General features: G+C 38.2%; 2 protein-coding genes across 6 annotated transcripts in view; both read left to right on the forward strand.

The window, feature by feature from the left end:
• Positions 1-56: 56 nt before the first annotated feature.
• On the forward strand, positions 57-21,918 carry senp6a (SUMO specific peptidase 6a). Of its 2 annotated transcripts, XM_057352972.1 has the most exons (24): positions 57-462; positions 2,605-2,698; positions 6,106-6,169; positions 7,570-7,667; positions 7,773-7,889; positions 8,007-8,027; positions 8,157-8,215; positions 8,351-8,439; positions 8,543-8,948; positions 9,028-9,269; positions 11,286-11,426; positions 11,523-11,556; positions 11,644-11,832; positions 14,036-14,223; positions 15,190-15,437; positions 15,585-15,701; positions 15,848-15,970; positions 16,051-16,143; positions 16,238-16,449; positions 16,533-16,606; positions 16,755-16,843; positions 19,151-19,219; positions 19,394-19,544; positions 20,644-21,918. In XM_057352972.1, the coding sequence occupies exons 1-24, from the start codon at positions 426-428 to the stop codon at positions 20,857-20,859; spliced, it is 3,171 nt and encodes a 1,056-aa protein (XP_057208955.1). In that variant the 5' UTR covers positions 57-425; the 3' UTR covers positions 20,860-21,918. The 2 variants fall into 2 exon arrangements, with proteins under 2 accessions (XP_057208955.1, XP_057208956.1); XM_057352973.1 differs by lacking the exon at positions 2,605-2,698.
• Positions 21,919-22,793: 875 nt separating this feature from the next.
• myo6a (myosin VIa) overlaps positions 22,794-27,225 on the forward strand; it is a 36,963-nt gene continuing 32,531 nt past the window's right edge. For all 4 annotated transcript variants that reach the window (XM_057352551.1, XM_057352554.1, XM_057352552.1 and 1 more), the window contains exon 1: positions 22,794-22,927. The gene's annotated coding sequence lies outside the window, so the exon portion shown is untranslated. The remainder of the gene's footprint in view (positions 22,928-27,225) is intronic.

The following is a 27,225-nucleotide window of genomic DNA, read 5'->3' on the forward strand; positions in this document are numbered from 1 at the left end:
GTATATTTAATCTTTGTAAGAGTTTGCAGAGAAGTCTCGGCGGAAGTGACGCAGGAAGTGCCTCAACAGCGCCTCGTACTGCAGAATAACAACTCAAAACACGTTCAGAGTTTTATTTAAAATATCCTAAAATCTCATGTTTTACTTAATGCATTTTATTATGACACACTGACGGAAAAATCACGTTTATAAATAAAGTCACATATACATCGCGTGTACCTTCGCATATATTGAGTTTATGACTGATTTCAGCGGGATTTCTGTTCGTCTGGACTGAAGAACACAAAGCGCCTCATTTGACATTTCATTTCATTCAGATTGAAATACACAAACATGTAGTCGAATGTGAAGGACGTGACATATGAACGTGTTTAATGCACATGTGAAGTCGCGTGAGATAAGTTTAAACTCGTCTGAGGTGATGGATGATAATGGATCATAACAAGAGTCTGTTTATTAAAGGTAAGGCGCTTTCACGTGTCTCTGTTGTGTTTTTATGGTCTTTTAATGTGTGTGTAGGTGTTCAAATATAGCGTGTCTTGTAGAAGTCTCGTGCTATTAACTCGTGCTAACCATGCAGCTCCAAACATAACGTTACACACAGATAACGTAACATTCACATCTGAGGTAACAGTTAAGTAGACAAGACGTATGAATAAAATAAAGTAATTGTACGTGTTTGTATATGTGTGCATTTAAAAGTTTTGCTCTTGTTCGTGCATTAGTTTCAACACCAGAGCTCGGATATGATAACAGACTCAGGCCTTCATGCTAATAACGTTACATGCTATATGACGACACAAACACATGTTAAAAATAAGAATGAAACAAAATTGTTATACATTTACACACCAGCAGTGTTTATTATTCGTTCTGTATTGCAGTAATCATGCTTTTTTTTACATTTGCATTGCTCACAGTTGTCTTTTATTCAACATTGTAGTTGAATTGCTTCTAGCCGTAACGGTAGCTGTAACGTAGCTCGGGCCCTTTAATCTCGTTCTCGAATATAACACGAAATATAGACAGTATTGTTTTCTTTGTATTCATTAATATACGAGCCGTTTTGTTGAACAATGTATGCAGATGGTGTTATTATAAGGAGTTATGAGTGTAATGTGTAGGGGCTGGTCTAGATCACTGTTATGATGTTAGTCAGATTTACTCATAACTGATATATGAAACACTAGATATAAACGTTATTTTAAAGCAATAAGCCCCAAGAAGCAGTGGGTTACTGGGGTATTTTATAATGGCTTAGAACTCTGCTCAGCCAATCAGAATCAAGGACCAGAACTGACCGTTTTATAATATGTATTAATCTTACGTTTTATCTTATAGTAATTATGTATATTTGCATATAAATAACGGTCTTTGAATAAATAATGGACTGTCTTTCAGGAAGTGTAATGTCAATTGCATTTGCTTTATATCAAAGTTGTGATGATAGTTTGAGGGTTTGATAATGGTCATGTAGTTTTATTTCTGTATTTCTCTATGAGCCTGTCCTGTTGTTCAGAGTAAATACAAATGTTGAAACCGGTTCAATGTTAGTCTTAGATTTCACCAACACAACATTGTGCAAACTGGACCTTATTGCTGATATGATGTTATGCCTGCCGAAAGCTACACTTTTGCCAAATATCCTAGTTCGGATAGAAATAATTATTATGGTTTTATGCAAATTGAAGAGTGTATTGAGAACATGACCATTGGGTTGAGGACTCCGTTAGAAGCTTGTGGAGTTTATATAGGACTCATGTCATAGTACATTCATTACAATTCATTTCCGTGAGATGCGCTTAAGGCGGTACTTCACCCTTGAATCAAAATTTCCCCTTGTTTTACTCACCCTCAAGACATCCTAACTGAATATGGTTTTCTTCCTGAAGAATAATGCAGTCGGAGTTATAATGCCACGTATCATTTTGCTTCCAAGCGGTAGAATGGGAGTGAATGGGTGTTGACTTTTTGAAGCTCCAAAAAGTGAATCCATCGATCAAAGAACTGCTCGACACGGCTCCGTGGTCTTAACAAAGGTCTTCTGAAGTAGGGCTGCACGATAATTTATCGCGATCGCATTATTCTTCAAGAAGATAACCATATTCAGTTAGGATGCCTTGAGGGTGAGTATAATATGGGGAAATTTTGATTCAAGGGTGAAGTACCACTTTAATGTTATTCGGTTTATTCTAGAAATAACCTGCATATTTGCTTACTTTGTATTTTTAAGCTGCTTATATTCATATCTTCACATTTGCTGTACTTACACACAGCCTGTGGGGTTTAATATAACTTTTAACTATCCAATTCTTTAATATCATACATTCTTTTGTAACGTATTCAACAATATATCCACACTGAAAAATTTGTATCATTCATACATCCTTTACAGTGACGGTGGAAAGAGCAAGTGACAGATCACTCATTAAGCACCTGTGACGTGTTGATCAGATTGACAATTTCAATAAACAATAAATTATCTTTACAATAAATGATCTTTTTAAGTTGGGGAGAGATGCTGTTTGCGTACTAATTACATTGTGATTTGTCATGACATGGGCACTGTATTGGATGTGTTCTGATGTGTTCTTTGTTTGCTAGCCCTGGATAGATGTGAGGACAGGAGAGATGGAGGATATAAGCTGACGTGGAGATGTTCTCTCTCAGATGATAGTGAAGACGACAGCAGAAATGAGTAAGATCATTTCGCGCTTTCTGCACACTAACAGATAACATGCTTCCTGGCATAATCTGTTATTTGATGATGCACTTTTATAGACTTAATCATGTTTGTAGACTTCAGTGTCTCTTTTACATCATTACAGATGTGATGATGTCAAAAGTGTCAAGAAGAAAATTAAAAGCATAATAAAATATCAGCTAAAGGTTGTTGGACATTGAGCGAGTTATCAGACAACGATTCACTGTGAGAGGTAGGGCTGTGCAAAAATATCGACACGTAACTATCGCAATATTTTTTTTCCGATAGTGATACCTCTACTATCGATAATTTTTTAAAATCATGTCATATACGTACGGCCAAAAGTAAGTGGATGCGAGCATGGCGAAAAATATAAGAACATTTAGAGCTCTCAGAGCTGATGTGGGGGTGTGCTTTGGTTTTCAAAATATGGAGTAATGAGTTATATAAAATAATGCTGTTTGTAGGCTTCGCGAGTCATGACACAAGTCACTGGCTACTGCAGTGCATTAGACAAAAAGTTTATTAAGAAAAGTAACTATGACATTTATTGAGACTATATATGTGACACCAGCTCATTTACAGCATGGATGAACCAGGGGTTTTATACTGCCCATGTTCAGTGTTTTAACTGTAATGCACCACAACAGCCAAGTGACTGTGAAGTGAGCCGCCTTATTCCCCTGTGCTACCCACTTGAGGGGCACGACCCACAGTTTGAGCACCCAAACCTCTGATCTAAAGGTCCATGCATCACACATCATGGCCACTCTGCAGAGGTAAGGGATGTTTTTACACTTATCCTTACAGAAAACCCCCGGTGGTGCACAGCATGTTGTATTTCTAGCTCTACTTTTGACATTTTCTAATTAAAGTATTGCAATATATCGCAAATGTGTATCGTATCGAAATACATAGCAATGTATTGTATCGTGACCCATCTATCGTGATATGTATCGTATCGGGAGGCACTTGCCAATACACAGCCCTAGTGAGAGGTGTGTTCAATTTTAAAAGATTGTGTAACCTTTATATTTGCTATCTGTGCCGTCTCTGTCTTCTTTTAGCGTGAGTATTATAACAGGAAAACTGGTTTCCAGTAGAGATGAACCGACACTAGGGCTGCAGCTATCGATTATTTTAGTCATCGAGTATTCTACTGATTTTCCATCGATTAATCGGGTATTCGGATAATAAGTACTTTTTCTTTATTAAAGAGCAACTCTAAATATACAAGAGAAAATAAGACAGGTCTCTTAAAATGAACAACTAATTTGTTTCCTTTACAGAAAAATGAACATATTTATTGCTGAAATTGCATAAATTAATATCTGTGAAAACTAAACCCGTTTAGTACATTCCATTGCCATATTACATTCAAAATGCAATATAGGCCTAATACAAATGTATAAATAAGAAACATTAATAAAAATAGAAAGAATAATTTCAAAGGTAAACAACTAACTTCAGCTTATGCATGACGCATTTAGTTTATCTAAATTAGTTTTAGTTTCTTTTTTTACTATTAAATAGTAATATATTTGTCCACATAAAAATACAGAGTTAACCAGACTTTTATTTTGGCAGGTCGTCGGAAGATGCTTATTTTTTAGTGTGTTAGCTTCACTCAGTAAAATGTTCTGAAATAAACTCTCAGAGCAACTCTGAAAATGAAGTTCATGTCCTCATAAAGTGCAGTTCATTCACTCAGACACGCAGAACAGACAGATGACGTGTGTAAATAACATGATTCGGCATCCACTAACGTTAGTCCGAATCTAGTTTGATGGACTCAATGCAGCCGGAAAACAAGTTTCACTCGCAAAATAGACTAAAACTAAGTAAAATAGCAGCTCACCATTTCAATAATCTCTCAGTTATTTATCAACATGAGAAACACGTGTGAACAGACTCAAATGCGTGTGTCTCGCGGTGAATGCGTGAGACTTGAGAGCCCTGTAACATGAACAGTTTAGCGGGCTGTGCGTCAGTAATAATGGTCCGTGGGGAAACGCAGTGCTCCGTGTGTACTGTAGTTAAATGGATTAAACGAGGCTTCGAGGCAATAGAATTTGCCGCGATGATTTTTTGTATTCGAATTACTCGAGTTACTCAAGGAATCGTTTCAGCCCTAACTGACACATTGACAGATTGACAGATTTGTATATAAATCATGTCAAAAGTTGAGATCGATGTTTGGGAAGCCAACTTTCAGTGTCAACTTTGTTGTGTCAATAATATCGTCAGTCTTGGTATTTAAAATGATTGATTGCGGTACTATAAAAGAAAATTTTAATACTTTATCTTGAAATCTATAATTTAGGGATAAAATCTATAATTCACGTCACAAGTTATGACCAAACAATTTTACTTTATTATCATTATGTGCACAATATATCAAATTTGTGTCCCGTGTAATGCAGCAGGACGATTGTGATCTTATAATTCTTCAAATCTCATTTGTTCTTCTGGTTTAATTAAATTTGTATATTGTCAGGAGGATTATTGTGTCGAATGGATTACTTTGATACATTTCTCTAATTCTTACAGAATTCTTAATAGCTTATTAATGAAGTCTTAATAAATCTTAAATTGGAGAGCAGCTCTTGTTTGTCTTGTGGTTCTTTTGTGTTTTATAAACCGTTTCATCGGACTCGAGTGCGCCCAGTTAACTTCTGGTTTGTGTTTGGCTAGTGTCTAATAATAACTATTTTATTTTATTTATGTTAATACTAATTTGTATTATTATGTTACTGTATAATAATTGTATTAAATAAACAATTTGTTGAGTGGGTCCTGTAGTTCGGTTGCATATTAAGAAACCGTATGGTACGTTGACATCAAGCGGTTGAGCTCGGTATCGCAGTCTAAATTCAAAATATTAGAGACTCAGATTTGGCCAAGTAACGTTCTTCGGTTTCTTTTGATTGTTATCAGAAATAATCTACAGACACTCCATTGTTTTTGAATGTGTACCGGAAGTTAAGTTGCGGCCACAAAAGTGCCCATGCGCAGTAATGTTTGTTTATGTTGTTAAGATGAAACCGTCTATATGTGAAAAGATTTTGCGCTGAATCCAAAGGCCAGCAGTTCAGGTTTTGACCTCCCCTGCTAACATATTCACTAGCCATCTTCACAACCGAAATATGCTTTTTAGCAATGTATTTTATTTGTCAAAAAACTGGAATAATAGCTAGAATATACAACTAAAATGTGTGCATAGTCATAAAAGATGTGAAACATTGCTGGTTGTTTTGTCATTGTCACCCATTTTTACTGTTGCTTATATACAAATCACTTCATCTATGTTAGCCAGCTAGATGTTACCTTTGTGACAATTCAATGTCTGCTTTGGACCAAGTGTGAACACATCTCAATCTCTCTCTCGTGTTGTTCTCTAGCGCCGCCCTTGTGACCATGGAGCCAGCAGGTGGCCAGCAGGATCTTTCACCTGAGGGAATGAAGGTATCTTTCTGCCTCACTGTTAAAGGAGTAGTTCACTACTGCCATACAAGCTGTTGGGGGGTTCATTTCTTCTGTCGAAAACAAATTGAGGCTTTTAAGAAGAGGCTTCCAGGGTTCTTATACAGGTACATATAAAGCACTTGAACGAAAAAATTGTATACTTTTAATCATAAATATATGGCCTGCTCTGCCTCAGAGTGCCTTCAGAATGCCGGTCCATGACTTCCGTACTAAGCAATCACATTGGAAAGGTGACGCGTGATGTAGATTTCAAAAGATTTAAACATCCCTGAGTTGCACACGAATTGACCATTTTAAACAATAATCTTGCACAAAGATATATAACGTCAAATGTCATTCAACATCCAAGAACTTTTGAACAGCCTTCTTTCTCCACACTCGTAAACACTGGGTCGAAACTTCTGCTTACGTCACATGTGACCTTTCCAACATGATTACAGAGTATGTGAAGTCATGGGCGCGCTACATGGAGGCACTCCGAGGCAGAGAAAGCCATGTATTTATGTTTTAAAAGTACTGTATATAATGTTTTCGTTTTCTTGGAAAATTACTAATTGTAGCTAGACAAGACCCTTATTCATCGGGCTGGTGTCGTTTAGAGTCTTTGAATCTGCAATGAAACTGAAATTTGGACTGTAACCAAAAGCCCCCCCCTGAAGTCCATTATATGGATAAGAACCATGGAAACCTTTCCTCAAAAGCCACAATTTGTTTCGAAAGAAGAAATTAACACACGGACAGGTTGTATGACATGGGTGAGTGAATTGTCATGAAATTTGTCAAAATTGATAAGCACTTTTTAGTACTTTTTATTAGAGATGCACTGATACCGATAGCCAATATCTGCCGATAGCGATTCTGAAGATCAGATGAATATTTCTTAACTTTCTGAATGTTATTATAAATACTATGTTGTCAAGTTGCTTTCCTGTAGCTCAGTGGTTAGAGCATGGCGCTACCAATGCCAAGGTCATGGGTTGGATCCCAGGGGATTGCACATAGTCAGAAACAAATGTATAGTAATGCAATGTAAGTCACTTTGGATAAAAGCGTCTGCCAAATGCATAAATGGTAAATGTTATTTAGTCATATAATGACTAGTAATATTGAACATTAAATTGGTGATGTTTCTTAACATTTTCTTTATTCAGAAATTATGCACAAATTCATTGCATTTTGCCATCCTCTTTTGATTGACAGGATATATTGGTCCAACCGATACCGATTATTGGCCGATATATCTGTGCAAATCTACTTGTTAGTGGTTAGATATTTGCAAAACTAAGTGACGAACATAAGCCCTTTACTAATAATAATGATTTATGGGACAAAATAAAAATCACTGAAGTAACCTGAGCACCATGATTTCTCTCTTTCAGTCTCCATCTGTTAAAGGCTTCAGTCCCAATCAGTCTATGATGACTCATGAACGACATCCAAATCATTTACGGCCACTCAACAGAACCGGCAAGCTCAGGTGTGTAAAGAAATCAACCACTTACTCCGTGACTTCCTGTCTATTGCAGCATTTTGAAAGAACAGGTTTGTAAATCTTGCGTTGTTGTTGTTTGTGGTCTCGCAGTGAAGCGGCTCACAGCTTTCTGATCATGAGTCCAGCGCCGTCACAAGGAGTCGTGGTTCAGGGGCGGATCTTTCAGCACGCACAAGTTTCTCCTCCAGTCAGAAAGCTGGAACAAAGGTATGTCACCAAACCCACCGACAAGCCAATTAAATGAGTAATAGTTGCCATTACCCTGACTGAACGCATACGACCAAGATATCATTTTAAACTCTCATTCTCTTCTCACTTTTAAAGAAACCATGACCTGAAGGAAAGGTGAGAGGATTTCTTGACCGAAACTTATAACAGCATCTGCTCTCGAATGCTTTGCGTGACTGGCTTCGTGCATTATGAACATTACAGTATATATTAGATTATATTCTAATGTCTGTTTTTGTCCTGTAGATCCGATATGATCCAAGAGCTGGATAGCATCGTTCTCACCTGTCCTGACACATCATCAGGTAATCAGAAGGAACATATCCACACTAAGCGGGACCTGCTGAATTATTGCCACTATATAAAAACACCAAATGCTTAAATGGAATTCATGCATGAGATCACATTTTCATGTCTCTTGTTCTTCTCCGTGTCACCAGATTCAGGAGACAGCTCTCTTAAGAGGCGTGTCCAGCAGAAACGACGGCCAATGATTGACAGTCCCGTTCCTGCGGTCAAACCAGTCGATGTGAGGCCTTCTATATTTACCACATTCTCTTAAACACAATTGATGTTTTTACAAAAATGTCTTAAATCATGCTTGAGAGCTGTCTGTGCCTCCTCTCTCCCAGCCGCCCCTTCGACCTGATGAATATGTCAGCGTGTGTGGTAAATGTGGCCAGGGCAGTGAGGATCACGTCAAATGTGATCACTGTGGATATCGGCTGCCTGCTGAGACTCCGCCCGTTCCTGACGGTACATCCACTCTCGCCCCTCGCCCTCCCATTCGCTCTCAGTCCTTGTCTGCTCCTCACAGTCTTCTCATCAGCAAGAATTTCTATGGCTCTGCCTCTGGGGGGCGCTCTCAAGGCCTAAACATCGTAGTGAATCCAACGGTGCGAATCACTCACGGAAATGTGCTCGTCTCGTACAACGAAAGGCCTGTACCGGGTTCTGGGAGCTTGGCATCGAACGGGCACAAACAAGTTGTGGGCAAGAAACAGCAGGTTACCAAGCCATGTGAATTAAACGACCCTAGTAAGTACACTAGACTATCAATGGCTACAAATACAATACATTGGCCGATATGCCTTTAATGTGTTCTGGTGAATTGCAGTTGTTCTGTCGAGCGATGAGGAAGAGGAAAGCGATAACTGCAGCAGCACGGGGACCATCAACCGTCTGGACAGCGTCTCGCCGCGGCCTGCCGACTCGGCTCACTCGTCTCCAGCACCCTCTGGTGGTCGGGTGGAGGCCGCGATTAAAGGTGCCAGTGAACTGGAGGACAATATCTGTGACTTTTTCACAGAGAAGAATCACAGAACTCTGCAGCCCAGGAGGAATCGCATGAGGGATCCAGTAAGCACTTACGAAGATGTTCACTTTTCATGCTAAACCACGCTAGCATCATGCTAACGCCATATTAAATCATGCAAAAGTTATGTTAAATCATGGAAGCGTCATGTTAAATCATACTAGCAAAATGTTAACATTATGCTAATTCATGCTAGCTTCGTGATATTTCATGTTAAATCAGGTTAGCCTAACATCATGTTAAATCATGTCAGCATTATGTTAAACAACGGTAGCATCATGTTAAATCATGCTAACAAAATGCTAAATCATGTTAGCATAATGTTAACATCATATAAAATCATATTAAACCATGCTAGCTTCATGCTAAATTATGCTAGACGCATGTTAAAACATGTTAGCCCCATGATAAAACATGCTAGCATCATGTTAAAACATGTTAGCTTCACATTATACATGCTAAGATCTTTATGATAAAACTATTTCAAACTAAAAGCTTTAAAACTTAAAGAGTACATTCCTCAATATTTTTAAGGGCTTATTTTGGTTTATGGAGTGTCCGACAACAAGTTTATGTACATACATGATGTAAAAATACTATTATTTTGTAATAATAAGCAGTTTTTATTACCTTACTTCTTGACTGACTCTCAAATGATTCGTTCCGCGATTCATCTGTGTAATCTCCGCCTTTCCGCCAGCGTAGTCTGATCTGATTGGTCAGATAGTGTAGTCTGCTGTGATTGGTCAGATGGTCTAGTCTGCTGTCATTGGTCAAATGGTCTAGTCTGCTGTGATTGGTCAAACGCGTTCAGCATGTGTCGCAAATGGACCGCCTATCATTACTGCTGTATTACGGTTTGCAGGTGGTTGGATATTAACAGTGTATAGAGAGAGATGGCGTCGATTTTACCTTACCAGTTCGAGCCCGAGTCTGACGAATCATTCTTTAATCCTTATACAGATGCCAGTAAGAAAAAGGACTGTTTTAGACACTTCTCTTGTAACAGTTAGTTATCACGGCATACAGTGTACGGTGTTCGTATCTTCAGATGTTATTATAACTATAGTACACCACGCAGTTCTTGAAATAAAGACTTTGCGAGTTAATATGGTTGAACACTTACATTAGCGCAACGAGTTTATAGCTAACGTTAGGTAAACAAACAGTAACAACCCCAAAAATAACGGTAACGTTAGCTAAACACAGACATGAGATAACGTCACACAAATTTAATTTTAAGTAAAGACAAAAATAAAGAGTCACACTTACAGGTTGTGATTCGGTGGAGCTTACAGGTCCAAATAAAGTTGGTATTGCAACATCTTTTAAGGAAAGACGTTTAATGTATCCTGCAGTAAAGGCGCCAAGATTGATGAAGCAATCTTCGGTAAAATGACGCGCGCAAAGTAAAACGTTCGGTTTATACTCCTTTGGTGTCGTTTGAAAAATAAATAGTAACCATTTTTTCCTCAGAAGTTCTTCCTTTGGTAGTGAAAATAAGACTGACTTAGTTTCACTACATAGAACACAGCTTCTCTTAGACATGATGCACACGTCACGAACGAGCTAGTACAGTGTTTGGGGAGGAGAGAGTTAAGTTTTCGCAGTCAGTAGGCGGGGATTTTTCTAGTGACGTAGGTACATTGTGGTTAAAGATTCGGACAGGTCATGGCTTGTTCGCGTGATTCAGAGTCGATTACCTTTTTTATAAGCTAATAACTTTGTTATTCGTTCACCTTCGGATTTACAACTTGGCAGATTGCTTACATTCAAACACGGCAAAATTAAACACTTCATGAAATGTATTTTATATGATCTCGAGGAATGTACTCTTTAAACTTTTCAGGCTAGGCTTTGTCAAGGCAACATAAAGTTGTATAACATGTAGTTGTATAACTCAGTCTTTCTCCTCAAGGAAAATAAAAGAAGAATATTAATGGGTCATTGCTGTTACATAAGTTAAAGTCTTCAAATATATATACAGTATGAACTTAGTTTGAAAGGTTTTCTGTAGTGATGTTTTATATTTCAATGTCATGTGTTTTCCCTCACTGTAGCACGGGTTAGTGTGTGAAGAGCCATCTCCCTTGAAGAAGAGGAAAGTGGGTCAGCAGCAGCAGAAGTGGGACAGTATTATTCTGGAGTGCAGGAGCGTGAGGATCGGCACGCTACGCCGGATGGTCACCAAACCCGTTGTTGTAAGATTACAGCAACCGAGTCCTTTTACAGTATCGCTTTGTGATGATACTTTCCATTTCTGATCGTTTTCTGAGTTGTGTTTTCTTCTGTTGTAGTTTACAGTGGATTACATCGAGTTTGAGACAGAAGGTAACGTTCTGCTGTTTAAGATTAGATTTGGTCATCAAAATTTGATAATAAGGTCATGGTTTAAAGCGGGCGTGGTTGCGTTCACAGGTCGTGAGGTGGATGTGATGGAGAGCGTTCGTCTGAGGTCATCAGAGCTGATCAGCTGCGAGTGGTGTAAAGTGAAGAAGCTGCCGGTTCTCTTTCTCCAGACCACGGATGAGGAGTGTCAGCGCTTACGAGATCAGCTGGAGATGTGTCAGGACAGCGAAGGGGAATGGTACGACTGCGGAGGTGACAGTGAGTACCGCGTGACCCATGTGACATACAGAATTCAAATGAGAAGGATCGTATGCAGGGCCGGACTTAGGAGGATGGGGGCCCCTGGGCTTGAGTTGTTTTCGGGGCCCCCGTACTATTTAAAATCATGTGTTTGTTAGCATTAGTAAATGTTTTTTCTCTCCAATGACTAACAATAACACGTGTTCATTGGTTTACACGTTTATAATGCTTGTTTTGACAGTGGGAGCCACAAGTGGTGCGTTTATAGCGTGTAGGAAGTTTCAAACATACTTAAATGAAAAATCCAATCAACATTAATAATCAACATTATTAGTCCCCTTGATATTGTATAGTTTTTGACATAATCATACAGCCCTACCATTATGTATTTTAAAATTAAATTTATTGATCCATAATAAGAAAACTACTAAAAAGGAACAAATGTGTGTGTTCTCCCTGTATTTCTGTTGTTGAGAGATTATACGTCTTGGATCTAAAATTTGAGAACACCTGCATTAACATGAAACCAACAATGAGCAATACAGTTGTCAGCATTTATTAATCTTGTTTATTGTTAGTTAATGCCAAATACAATTGTTCATGTTAGTTCAGGTGCATGTTTTTAAAAATATTAGTAAATACTGAAAATAAAGATTAACAAATGCAGACATGTAATCTAATGCTTAACTAATGTTAACAAATGCAACAGTGTAAAGTGTTAAAAATATATTAGTATTCTATTGCAATTCCATCAGTAAAGCATATGACAGATCTATGAGTTTGAAATGCACATTAAAATTGTATTCATATAATGAGATGAAACGTCTTATTATGGCTTAAATAGTTTCATAATAATGAGATGGGTCCATAGTTTTGTAAAGTCTAGTTAACTGAGGTTGTGCAGGGCAAATAGGGCACCCCTCTGTTATAAATCGTTTTAATTACTTTATGACTAACATAACATCATTTTAATGTCAAATTCTTAAATGTAAATCTAAGAGACAGTTTAATGCAGCTCACAGGCCATGAATCCATGAATGGTATATCTGCAAGGTATCATCTTAATTTAGCATTTACATTTTGCCAGAGATCTCAACGTCAGACATGAAATAACTATCTAAACGCAGTTTGTCCCTTCACGCGTCCCGTAGTTCGGTTGTTTTAACTTTGTTTATTAGTTAGCAGAATGTTTTCATTTTTTATTTACATGGATGGATTTAACAGTGTTTGCGTATTATTTACAAGAACCGCTTATGGCCACAGAACGGGAAATATTAGAAATAAACTCTATATTACCTGTTTTTATTCAGAGATGTCTGCAGAACACAACACTTTTCATAACACGTTTTTTGTAAAAGCAAAGAAAGTGTAACAACAACAACAGCTAGTAGACTCTACTGCATCTACCTGTCGATGAAACAATCTGTCGTCTTCAGTGAGCGGACACAGACTGTGAGGCGCGAGCGTCAAATGGAAAACGCGGAGTGGAATCATATAGCGGTGTAATAAGAGAAAGTTTTTCGCGGGGATGTGAATCCTCTCTACTCTACTTCGGCTACCGTTCAACTTCGCCTACCAAAGGCGGGCGCCAGCCACGTCGGTCCGCGAGTTTCAAAGGAGAAATAACTGAAATAAAACCGGAGGGTGGCGGCCTGGCGGGAGATGGTGACAGGTATGCTCTGGATTCTCTGCCTAAAGATCAAGGTGTGGTGCCATGGGTGTAAAGAATCATTATTTCCTAAATGCTGTTCTTTCGCGTTCTTGTCTCTCAGTTTTTGGTTTTCTTTAAGCGCGGCACTGCGATTGCGCTTGTCAGCCATTAGAACAAGCGTCTTAATGAGCAGACAGGTTTCAACTGCGGTAAACGTAACGGATAGAATCCACATATGACCAATCAGGAAACGCCAACATGACTGACGGAACGATTAGCCAATTAAACGACATCGTTCCTTACATAAGGCAGTGCTATTGAACATTGGTAGGCCAATGCACAAAGTTTAAATGAAAAATAAAATGACTGGCATATAACTAAACAAATCAAATTAACGACAGCAGGCGTGCCCCCTGAAGGGCGGGGCCCCTGGGCTGGAGCCCAGTCAAGGCCAATGGTAAGTCCGGCCTTGATCGTATGTGTTTCACAGATGACAGTGATGGGAGTGATTTTCTTTCTGCTTTTGTCATTTTGAATGTCTGTCTTCCGCTTTCTGCTGTGCTTCTGCAGGCGATGAGAAGTATATTGTGTTGATTTTTGAGAACGGGCCTCAGTTACAAGAGCAAATAATTCTGGAGGACATTCTGGGTGAGATCGGCCGAAGAAACAAACTGGAAGATTTTCCTTTAAAGATCAGCTTCGATAAGGCCAACAATCGACTGGTCGAGTACAATAAAGCCTCCAAAGAGAAAGAAAAGGTGATGTCGCCTACACGAATTGTTTTCTTTGACACACCGAGACAGCCGTTTACTTTCAGTATATTGTTATTTACTTATTATACAGTGTTGGGGAAGCTACTTTGAAACTGTAGTTAGATAAGCTACAAGCTACTCATTAATAAAAGGAGTTCAGTTACAGCTTAGCTAGCCATCTGAAAAAAGTAGTTAGTTCGCTACACTACAAGTTACTATAAAAAAGTAGCTAGCTACATTGAAACTACTTTGATTTTAGAGTGTCATTGTATATTAAGAATAACTGAATTATTGTTAATGAAAAATGTTTTAAGAAAACCATGTTTAAAACAACGTAATACAATACAGTTGTGATTTCAGTGTTGTTTTATTTTGTAAACTACACAGTACTCAAGTTATAGTTAAACAGTCAAGTTGAATACTCAAATTTATCTCAAGTTGACAGTTTGCAAAATGTAGACAATGTGAATCATTAAAACAACAAAAAGAACAAATGGCTGCAACTTGTAGTGGTTACACAGGAGTAATTAGTCAGAAATACTGCCCAAGAGAAATTGATAGAACACTAAACAACCGTTGCTAAACACTGAACTTAAAATGGTGTGTTTATGTTACAAAAGCCTTAAAACCAAGAATACTTGGAAAACAGGAAATGTCAATAACGAAAAGGTTTTCAAATCCCCCGATTTATAACAGCTTACTGCAAATACATAGCCTAAATATCACTTCATTTACTTTATTTTATGAAACCTTGCTACGCATATGGAATAACCGTTTTATAAAAGCAATAAGCCGCTTCACATCGTGCTTCTTGGGGCTTATCACTTTAATAAAATAGGATAATTATTCGATTTAAAATGGCTGTAACTCACCTGTATGTGTGTCCTTAACTAGCTACTCCCAATACTGTTATTATATTAAGCTGAATGTAGTCATCTTTGTATTGAAAGTGGCAATATTTGTCTGTCTCAGGCAAAAGAAGACAACGGTAAACCTGTAGAATCAGCAAGATCATCATCTTTAACATTATCAGCCTCAGCATCCCTCTCGGTAGTGACAGTTACTGTGGCAACAGCAACCACGGCCACGACAGCCCCCGTCTCGTCAGCAGCGGCAAGCGTCCGAACACGCATGTCTGCACGACTCCAAGCTTTCTGTGAAGAGGATGATGATGACGACATGTCAGAAATTCACCCAACATTCACTGGCCCAGTCGTCAAGTAAGACCTTAACCAACAATATACATACACGCATTCACATGGGTCAGATTTGAACAATTGAAATCCCGTCATGGCATGGATGCTTAGCATGAATTGCATTATTCTTTGGTCGTTCACAGGTGAATTGAAGTTGTTTTTTCTCTGTAGGTTGATGGTTTACCCCCCGCCTCCTGCCAAAGGAGGAATCTCTGTAACCAACGAGGACCTCCACTGTCTGAACGACGGAGAGTTTCTCAACGACGTCATCATTGATTTCTATTTAAAGTCAGTCTCTTACTTTTCTGGCGGTATTGAGTGTATTATATCAGAATGTGACCTTGACTTGATTTTGAAGTTTTTGATCATGCTTTTACTTCAGCGTCACAGACTTTAGTAGGAATACTTGAATACTTAATCACGTGTGTCGCTAGATATGTGTTTCTGGAGAAGCTGAAGAAGGAGGATGCCGCCAGCAGTCACGTCTTCAGCTCTTTCTTCTATAAGAGACTCAATCAGAGAGAGAGAAGAAACGCTCCCGACACGTCCAACCTACCGTGAGCTCACAACAGAGACCCACACATTCACACTCATGATTCTGTGAGGTGTTCAATCGACATTCATTCATGTGTTTCAGGATACAGAAGAAGAAACACAACAGAGTGAAGACGTGGACACGTCACGTGGATCTCTTCCAGAAGGACTTCATCTTTGTGCCCATCAATGAGTCGTGAGTGCTTCACTGTAGAGGACACGCGTTATATTTGATATTTCTCATTTTTAAAACTCTGACAGACTCCTGAGCTCTGTTTTTCTTTGTCCAGTGCACACTGGTACCTCGCCGTCATCTGTTTTCCTAGTCTTGACGGGGTTCATAATGAGCCAAACTTGCTGTACCAGCTATCGGCTGCAGCCCAGAGCTCGGCCGTCTCCTCCGTCCCGCCCGCAGAAGAGGAGGCGCCAGAGACCGGCCACCACGCAGCCGCTGTGACGGCCCAGCCTGAAGCGTCCGATGAGGCCGGCCAGCAGTACACAGGTGAGCACAGGTGACGTGAGAGCGTGCCGAGCGCAGTTCAAGCTTGACATGTCCAGGATTCATTCCATTGTTCTTTATTTCAGATGGTTTACACAGAATAATGTCGTGTTACGCGGAAGACTCGTGTCGCTTCTCTGACGACCAAAGCTCATGTCCGGTAGTTCATTTCGGTTTCATTTTTGTGACGTTCTAAAAATGTCCTTAGAAATGTGTTAAATGATGAAATATTTTGTAGTATAGAAGCTTGTCTGGTCAGACCTCTCTGTTCCGCATAAAATACCTTTGTTGTTATCTGTGTGTTTTAGGATGATTGTAGTGAAGACGGCACTTTTCTTGATGACTGTAGGAACTCTGACAGAGTGGAGTGGACGTCTAAACCCACCATTTGCAGACAGTAAGAGCAAATATCAGTCTGCCGTACATCATCAAACATCCACATGAGAACAGTGCAGTGCTAACACGATGAACTCCAGAGACATTACACCTGCTCCTCAACTCATTTAAGTCATTCATTTTAGGGCTGTCAAACGATTAATCGCATTCAGATTACATAAAAGTTTGTGTTTACATAATATATGTCCGTGTACTGTGCATATTGAGTTTGTATTATAAACACATACAAGTATACATATTTAGGAAATATTTACATATATTTATTTTAGGGCTGTTAACGCGCTAACGCACGAGTTACAACGCATGAGCAACATCCGTTTTTCTGTCATCATTGTCTAGGGCAGTGGTTCTCAAACTTTTTCGTTGTAAGGCCCCATTTGTGTTAAGTGCATCGCTTTGCGGCCCCCCATATAAAGACGTATAATCTTAAACTTAGAATTTTAATTAAACCAAAAACATTCAGTTATACAATGCTGGAACCTCAATTCTTTTGGTTGGTGGTGTCATTTTTCTGATGTTTGATTGCATAACATCTATGATAAATTTCTATATTTCATAAAATGCCACAAAATCTGTGGCCCCCCTGGATCCATCTTGGGGCCCCCCAGGGGGCCACGGCCCCCAGTTTGAGAACCACTGGTCTAGCGTTACATTATATAATCACGCTCTTATTCATATAAAGGCCTTTAAACTATTTAGGCACGATTTGAAATGGTTGTACTGACACGTCCAGTATAGATTGACAGCTTCTGGCTGTGGAACACGGCTCAATGCGACAGCGGTCCCGTCTGGTGTACACACTGGCTAAAGGCTGCGTCACAATCTGTCAGACAGCGCAGCACCAGTAATTACTTCCCTTTCGTGCTTGAATGAACAAAAACACACAAGATTATGCCAGAAAGCACATTTTGTCTAGTATTTTCGCAAGTACAGTCTTCAACAAGTTAAATAAAGTCTTAAATGAATGCAAAGAGTTGTGAAAATAGGAAACGCATTTTAGACATGCTTAGAGCGGCAGCTCTTAAACGTGCTGCTATGACTCCTGTCATTAATGTTAATCAAAGAACAAAAGAAAAAAGAAATCAATGTGATTTTGTAACTTTAATGATTCTTCTGTATTTCAGGTATTTAGCAGTAAAGACTGTAAAGTTTTTGAGAACTTTATTTATTTTCTGTATATTTTCTACCTGTTAGGCAGGTAGGAAGGGCACACTTATTATAATGGGTTTGATTAGTAGAAAAAAATATATATATATTTAATAAAGACATCAGTTGCAAAGCCAACAATATTAGAATGTTGGCTTTCATTCATAAAATGATGCTGTTAAAGAAATGTGTTGTTTCTACATTAATTAATTACATACGATAAAATGTGAAATTATTAGAATGTAAAAGCATATTTAAAAACAAAAGCTGTGTGTTATTAGTTGGTTAATTTATTTTAATCAATTGACAGCACTAAAATAAACAAGTTAAATAAATAGTGTATGTTTAATATCACTGTACGTGTGCGATTAATCACAGTTAATCGCACGAAAAGGGTTATAATTTAAAATAAAAAAAATAAATTTTTTATCAATTGACAACCCTAATTTATTTATATTTACCAATAATTTCAATTATATATAAATGTTTATACATTTTTTATATTTTTCATAAATATATGAATGTATGTGTATGTTATTATAAATACAAAATCCATATGCGCAGTACACAGACATATAATATGTATTATATATCCAGATATTTATATATGGATGTGATTAATCGCGATTAACCGTTTGACAGCACTAATTCATTTAGTTAAAAAGTTAAGATATTGACCCGGTTTCACAGAAAAGGCTTAACGCTAGTCTCGGACTAAAATGAATGTGTGACCTGTCTTAACTGAATATAACTTGCCCAGAAATATCTTAAAATATTTCAGTGCCATTGTTTTGTCTCGAGATGCACACCAGTAATGTATTCTTCTAAGGCATTTTTATAAAAGCGACGTAAATATCTTAATTTAACTAAGGCGTAACTAAGCTGTGTCTGTGAAACTGGGCCAAAGTGTTTGAGATTACCCGTTAAAGGAAATGTCATTTGTAATATTTGCAAATTGAGTTGTAATTGGTCTTTCTTAAACAACTTTGAAATCACAAGTTCTGCTAATTGACTTTAGTTGTGACTATATTCTCAATTTAACATGACACTGAGTGCCTTATTGCTCAGTTACGTATATTAACCCAAGTCTTTATTGTTGGATGTTGTTATAACTGTTGTGTCACGTATATAATATACTCATTGTTATGTTATTAATCCTCAGGCCTTGCATTCTAATCATGGATTCCCTGCGTGGGCCGACCAGGTCGACTGTCGTGAAGACGTTACGAGAGTAAGTTGCTACTTCAGCACAACATTAATGTCTGTTTAGCAAAAGGCAGCTTTAACCAGCGTCAGTCTTTTACCATGAAGTGTCTTTTTTATCCCAGTTACTTAACAACAATACGTGAAACAATCGAAGGTTAAAATATGTTTGGCTATTTGATGTTTTGGTTTGTTTGTGCAGGTATCTGGAGGTGGAGTGGGAGGTCAGAAAAGGCTCACAGAGGAGTTTTGGGAAAGATGTGATGAAGGGTTCGAGTCCTCGTGTACCCCAGCAGGATAACTTTAGTGACTGTGGTGTTTATGTGCTGCAGTATGTTGAGAGCTTCTTCGAGGTGAGATCTGAAACATTCCACTGATTCCTCTGTAATGATAATAAGAAACTATTTTACACGGAGCAGAAAATGAAAGCGATGTAACAGAAATTCAAAAATATTGCTCATGGAACAGATGAATGTGAATAATGTCATACTAAGGGGCTGTGTCCATCAAGGCGTTTTTGCTGGTGGCGGGGTTGTTTTTTCAACTATTTCTAATGAAAGCTCAGCTGGCGCTCTGTGGGGGGGGGTTGGTTCACGCGCCCACAACCGGTGTTTTCAGTCGCGTAAAAGCGCCTCGGTGGATCTGGAGCCTAATGGAACAGCAGTTTTAGAAAGTAACTTTCACTGTCATCCACAACAGTTTAAAGTTAGGTCCATAAATATTTGGACAGAAGCACATTTTTTGTTATTTTAGCTGTGTATCAAAGTGTATTCGAGTCACAGTTTTATAATGGATATCGTCTGAAAGTGCACACTCGCAGCTTTATTTAGAGTGTATTCACATCCAGATTAGCTGAAGGCTTTATGAATTACAGCTCTTTAATATGAAGTTACCCACTTTTTCAAGTGAAGATGTATAACTGTATTTCATATATGATGATAAAAAAAACTTTGTGCATCAAATCCACTCCTTTCCTGGTAAGAAAAATAAATAAGCCACAACAAATTTGCTGAATTTGACATTTATTAAGACACAAAATAAACTTGATTATGTAAAACCCTAAACTGCCTTGTTAAAAGCACATAACCAAGGTATTTTAGTTTACTAGGCACTAAAATTTAAATAATAAACAAAAATAAAAGTATAAATAATAAAATAAAAATTAATTAATCTCATATAGCAACATAAAAAATAAATAAATAATAAAATGACAAAAGCGTATAACAAAATTGCTAAAAAATGTAACTAAAATGAACATAAACGCTTTAAAAAAAGCTAATTTAATATATTAGTTAAACTAAATAAAACAATACACATAACCAACAAAGCATGTAAAGAATATCAAAATCACATCTCTGATCGTGTTCCACAAGATGTTGATGCTACAGATGCTACAAAAATCTTGATATTTAGTTATTGGTGTCTAAAATATTGATGTTTTTGTTTCCTTAGAATCCAATTCCAAGCTTTCATCTGCCGATGAACTTAATGGACTGGTTTCCCCAGCAACGGATGAAAACCAAGCGTGAGGAGATCAAGGATGTCATTCTGAAGATTCAGAAGCAGCAGCAGGTGAACGCTGAGAGCACTGAACCCACTGACGGCTGTCAGAGTCCGAGCGAGGACAGTTTAGAGTCACCTGATCTAATCCCATCCGTCAGCTCTTAAACTTTGTACACGCTGCTACGCTTCACCATCACGTGACTCAAAAAAACACCAGGAGCCAATCAGGGCCTTGTGTGATTACACGCTGCTGGACAACTCTATGATTTCTAACGAAACTGTTCCGATGACATCAATATCAAAACGTTTTTTATTTGTATTAAAACAAATCGTGTACATAAGCTAGGCTTTTTTCTTTATTTTGCCACGTTATTTGCTGCCTCTTGAGTATTAGAGTTTGTCGATTGGTCACGTCTTCTGCAACATATGTGAAATAAAAGTTCATGTGTTCATTTTTGGTAATGTTGTGTATTCTGATGTGCCTGAAGGGTTAAACGGAACTGTTCAGTGTTGGAAATGAAGGCTGTTTTCGGGTCGGGCAGTACGTGAGCAAACATTGTTATAGGACAGCAACATGAAAATCATTTTTGAATGTTCTACACGTTGTTCAAGACTGCTTTTCTGCGCTGGTACAGTCTAATACAGTGACTTGAAGCACCAACAATGAGCCTTTACGTTTTATATATACTGTACATATAAGAATGTTTACATGTTGTTTTGACTGTTCAATGGAACGTATGAAAGCTTTTCTTAAATACATCATCAGTGAAGTCCAAAAAGATGTTGTTTTATGACGCTATTGGACTTTCATTTAGTAAAAGCGGCTACTTTGAAGTCAGCGCTGGCAAAAATTTGCTCTTGACAATGATTCATTTCACTTACAATGCCATGAATTCATTATTTTCAAATGAATCATAAATACTAAAGACATAAATAAACAAAACAAGATGACACTCGTACAGTAAAACAACACACCAGGTTCAACATGTTCACTGGGTTTACAAATTTAGACATCACATTTAAAAAAAAATTATTAAAGTTTAGCGCTTACATAAGCATTAATTAATGCGGCACATTCATATAATCGACTCAATGTTGTTTATTTCTTGTTTTGAATTTCTTATCATTTTCAAAGCATCTAGGTGTTTGCTCAATGAAGAATAACCATGGTTCCTTTTCTGAGGATGCTTGGAGCTAATAAATCGCACCTTGCATGCGCCCTAATTAGCAAAACACTACAGTGCGCTGTCGTCATTTTATTTCTTCTTTTTTCATTATTAGTATCTATTGTCATTATACAACAAAAAATTCACTATCAACAAGACTTATATACGCATAAGTGTCAGCTGTTCGCATGTGACTTCATTTTCTTTTTTATTATTATTATAACTAATGTTAGAATGCACAACATGTCATATTAAATAATTTGAACATATATATGACATTCTGTTTTGTACAATTAACAAACCCATTTAAACAGTAAAAATAAAACCATAAATATATACTGTACATATATAACCGTAAAAAAACGGAACAAAATAATTCTATACTTTTGTTTACATTACATGAAAGACCTCATTATATTTCCTCAAAAAAGATGTACATTTTTTATTATTAATCATTTTAAGAGGACGCATGTGATATGGGGTGAAGTCCACCCCGTGACGTCACCAACGAAGGTGGACCCTTCCATGCATTGAGCGCTTTGGTCTGTTTCTGCCATACGCAAAAAGCGACGCCAAATTGGACCGGGCCAGACTGCCGTTGAAACGGTGTTTTTTTTCTGAATTGAAAGCACAAAAATGTTTACATTTCACTGCTTTACACGCCCGAGTATTCGCAATTCCGTGAGTCAATAAAAAGTACCAAGTCTAACTATCTAAATTCAACTATGCAAGTGGAGACATAACTTTTTTGCGTTCCACGTAGATCATTTAATCGTTAGCCTGCCTTTAATTCATAAAAACCGCCGCATTCCCCGTTCACTTTTACGTGTCTACGGTGCAGTCTTGCCCGGTCCAAAATGGCGGCGACGTTGACGCACGCTTCAACTGTGAATGCGCGCCTGTGGATCTTTCCATGGACGCGCGTGACGTCACAACGGAGCGTGGTGGACTTCATCCCAGGAGCCGAAGGCTGATCAACATCCGGGACACCGGGACCGGGAGTCAGTTCATGTGTATATACACACGCACAGTAGCGACAGACTGTACGGGCGGAGAGCGCGACGCAGGTGAGTTTCATCTGTACCTCACCTGTACGTGTTTTCACCTTTGTGCTCAGGTCATCCGAACACGGACTCATTGTTAGCTTCCCAAAGGAAAGCTGTGCAGATTGCGAATGAAAAGCAGAAAGTCGTTTCCAGCATCAGTGTGTTTCTTTTAACGTGTGCTATTTCATTTATTTGACCGTGTTTGTGTGGTTGTAGGAGTGACGCGTGTGGGCACGTATCGCTGTCATCAGATGATGCTCGAGCTTTGCACGTCAAGCTGTTGAATAGCATCTTTTCTAGTCTGTTCCTTTATGTTAGCTTAAAGTGAAACTCGTCATTAGGCCTTTACATGAGAAATGCATTTCCCTTCATATATTTCGCGCTCGCTCAGACCTCATTTACCTTGCAAATGTCGGTGTGCTTGTGTAAGGCATTCAAATGTCAAGTCGAGCCGAACTTTGACTTCCAGACTTCTCTTCGGTGCACTGCTCCATGCTGTGAGAGATCAGAGATGATATTGACCACATTCGCACGTCAAACTTTCCGACTAATGCCAAAGAATGCTTTGAACATTTATAAGATGTTCAGATGCACGTTTAGTTGGTTTTCGTAGCCATTATTTCAACATTCCGCTGTGTCACAAGAAGCTGTAAAAGTTCCCATAGAGCAAAGGGCGTTTGACTTACACACACTCGTCCTAAAACGGGTTGACAGTCAGTCACACACCTGCCGGTGTCTCAGACATCATTTGACCACAAGTGGACGCAAGCAGATATACTATTCTGCTCTCTGTCTGTCCATTATGAGAGAAATATGAGAAGACCACAGCCAAACATTGTGTGTGTGTGTGTGTGTGTGTGTGTGTGTGTGCGTGCGTGCGTGCGTGCGTGTGCGTGCGTGTGTGTGTCAGAGAAACCACAATGACACACCTAACAGGTGGGGCTGCCCATGACTCAACCCTGATGCCTTTAAATATATTTCTGAAGTTTTAGCTGTGATGAGCGTGTGGCCATATTGACGTCCCGTTTTTCAGACCGCACTACCTGTTTAAGTGTATTGTGATGTCATAAAGATTATCTACAGAGATCATCGTAATATGCAAAATTTGCTGTTCCAAACATGTTCTTAGTTCCATGAGCAATTTTTTGCTTTGTGTAGTTAGAAAAGAAACACTTGTCAAGACAACCCATTCATGTTAATGTTTGAAGCCTTATATTCCACATGAAGATGTGGGAAAGGTTAGCGCACTTCTACAACTGTCTTTCAATAAAAGGAAATATTGCTGAATTCAAGTACAAAAATGCACTTAAATAAAGTTAACGCCTCATTAAATGGGTTAAAATACGCTGACACACTTCATAGACTCAGTCATCGGGGTCAGAGTGAAAGCATTGAAACAGAATAGAGGGAAGGAATATAATAGCTCGCTGCAGAATCAGGTCCTGGCTGTAAATCTCAGGAGATGTTTTGTTCTTTTTTAAATTTGTCATAGTTTTTGTGTCTCCAGTTTTACTGTGGGTTTTGTAATGAGACCATCGTAAGCAGCACTTGTAAACCATGCCTCATTTACATGGTTAAATGTAACTTGTTTCTATGGTAACGGTTATATAAAATGAGCCTAACATGTTTATCTATTCCTATCAAAATAAAGATAAATTATACTGCGTTAGCTGTAATAAGCATTGTTTTTCCTCAGTCCTCTCAATTATTTAAAGGGAAAAATGAGAATTCTGTCACGAATTCCTCAACCTCAAGTTGTTCCAACCCTGTATAAATGTCGTTGTTGTCTTGAACACAAAGATAAATATTTAGAAAAATGTTAGCAACTGACATTTCTGGGGCACCGTTGACCATCATAGTAGAAACAATTACAAAGGTAGTTAAAGGTGCCCCAGAACTGTTTTTTGTCCTGAATTCTTCAAAATATCTAATTTTGTGTTGAACAGAACAAACAAATACTGTATTTTCTGCTGTGGTAGTCAATGATGCCTCAGTAATCTCTGTTGCTTACATTTTTCCAAATATCTTTCTTCGTGTTCAGCAAAACAAAGAAAACTTGAGGTTGAGGAATTCATAACAGAATTTTTATTTTTGGGTGAACTGTCCCTTTATCCCCATCATGAACGAAAGCTATTAAAACACGTCTGTTGACATCAAATGAAATGTAGGCCTAAATATTATTCGTAAAACTTAAACTAAACAGAAATTAGAAATGCTGCCTTTGCAAGAATCTGACACAAGTTCGAGCAGAGACACTAAAATTAATACATGGAAACAAAAACACAACTAAACCGAAAGACGAATGAATTAAACCTAAATAGCACCGTTAAAACAAATAATAAAATGACAAAAGCACGTAACAAAATTGCAAAAAAAGTTATTCTTGGTCACACGCTGGGCTGAAAACGGAACAATACGTAAAACAAATGATATTTGATAGTATTCCAATTTATTTTAAGGGATTGCACCTGTTCTTCTATTACGATTCTTTTAGTTGAACTTCAGGCTTATACGGGTTCTAACTTATTAAGCCACAATTCAACACAATAAACAACAATTACATAACTCTGCATACCTATGAATGACAAAATATTTGACTTCTATTGTGATTGACACCGTAACAAAAAGTGCACACCCTAATGAGAGTGGGCGGAGCTTATGATCTTCAGTACACCTGACAGAGCTGTCAGTATCACCTCCGAGATAGCAGAAGAAACAGTGCACTAAATTAACCCCTTCATGAAATGCACACTGTTGTCTACTTTCTCATAAACAAGGCCTCTTCGACGTCCAGTTCTTTATGCCGTTGGCTGTATTTATTCCGCCCTGACAGCATTCAAATGTTTTCACCCCGAGTGGATGAATGTCATGGCAACTCTCCGTTGTCGCTCGGAGTGGTTTGAGATTTTCATGACGCAGCTTTCACACACCAACTTTACTGAAGCTTCATGGTTCAAACCGCACGCTGGATAATCATTCCAACTGCAGCTCATTCAGGAAGCAGCGAGCAGTTCAGAGTTATACGCCGTAATATATTCAATGATTTCATCTTTAAGCATTCTTCGCCTCCTTACAAAGTGCATCTACAAGCTGCCACAAATGTAGTAAAGTTAGTAGTAAAGTTTGTTGGTCATTCGTGCGTCAAGTGTGTGTTATAATGTAGAAACGTCTGGCACTGATTAACTTTATACTGCACACCGCCCGAGGTCTTCCACTTTAGTCGGAGAGTATGACCTGTGAGTGTGGTCAATATTTAAACCGAGAAAAATCTCGTAGAAAACGCTCTTCTGCTCATATGGATCTAATATGAAGGCGAATGTGATGTTTCATGAAAGCGTGTCATAAAGTGAACTGAACTCCACCTGTTGTGTTGTTGTTATAATACAGCTGACTGCACCTACACTAGATAAACCGGCCCTCTGACTCACCACATCACTTTCACTGTCTCTGCTTCTCTTTCAGCATTTCTCTTTCACCTTTACAATAAACCGTAAGGCTATTTGCGGCTCTCCTGTGTCGTATGTTATGTAAATAAAGAGACAGTCGCAAAGGATCATCATTTTCTCTTCTAAGCCTGACTAAGTTTGGGTTTAGTTTGGGTTTATTGGTCTGTATTCACAGTCTCGAATAGGGGTGTGATAATAGATCGATATGTATCGACGTCGTTCTTCTCCGTGCGATACCAGATACGCTGCGCCAAATATCGATATTTTAATAATTAATTAATCAAACAAGACGCTCCGTTATTACATCATGGCTCCACTGGCTGGCGCTTAACACGCAAATGAGGGAAACGTGAACAAACTTATTTAATTTAAGCATAAAATGTTTAGTTTACTTGAAATATTACTCATGTTGGTAATATGCTATTAATTTACCTACTGAAAAAAGTTTTGTGGACTTGAATAGAGACAAATATTGCACTTAACCTTTTCATGGGCATTTGGTTTTCATAGTTAGGCCGATATCGTGATGTATCGTTGCAGAATTGCCGGGCAACATACCGGTAATCGTGATATCGTGGCGCCGTGATATTATTGGTATCGTGATCATGAGGTACCCTGTGATTCCCACCCCTAGTCTCGAAGGAGAGGTTTGGTGAATGCGTCATTAATGTGAAGTATTAATAATATAATATGATTATCGATTATAATATGTGAGGATTCAAGCCGGTTGAGATGTTATTTGAATCGCAGTGCATGTTTTGAACAGCAGGGGAAGCTGTGTTTACTGCAAACTTGGAAAACATGAATATGCTGATGTTTCTTAATTGTAAAAAAATCCAAGAAAAGCACAAAATCCTAGTTTGCTTATATTAA

The sequence above is a fragment of the Triplophysa rosa genome, linkage group LG15 (genome assembly GCF_024868665.1).
Source record: "Triplophysa rosa linkage group LG15, Trosa_1v2, whole genome shotgun sequence".
Lineage (NCBI taxonomy): Eukaryota > Metazoa > Chordata > Actinopteri > Cypriniformes > Nemacheilidae > Triplophysa > Triplophysa rosa.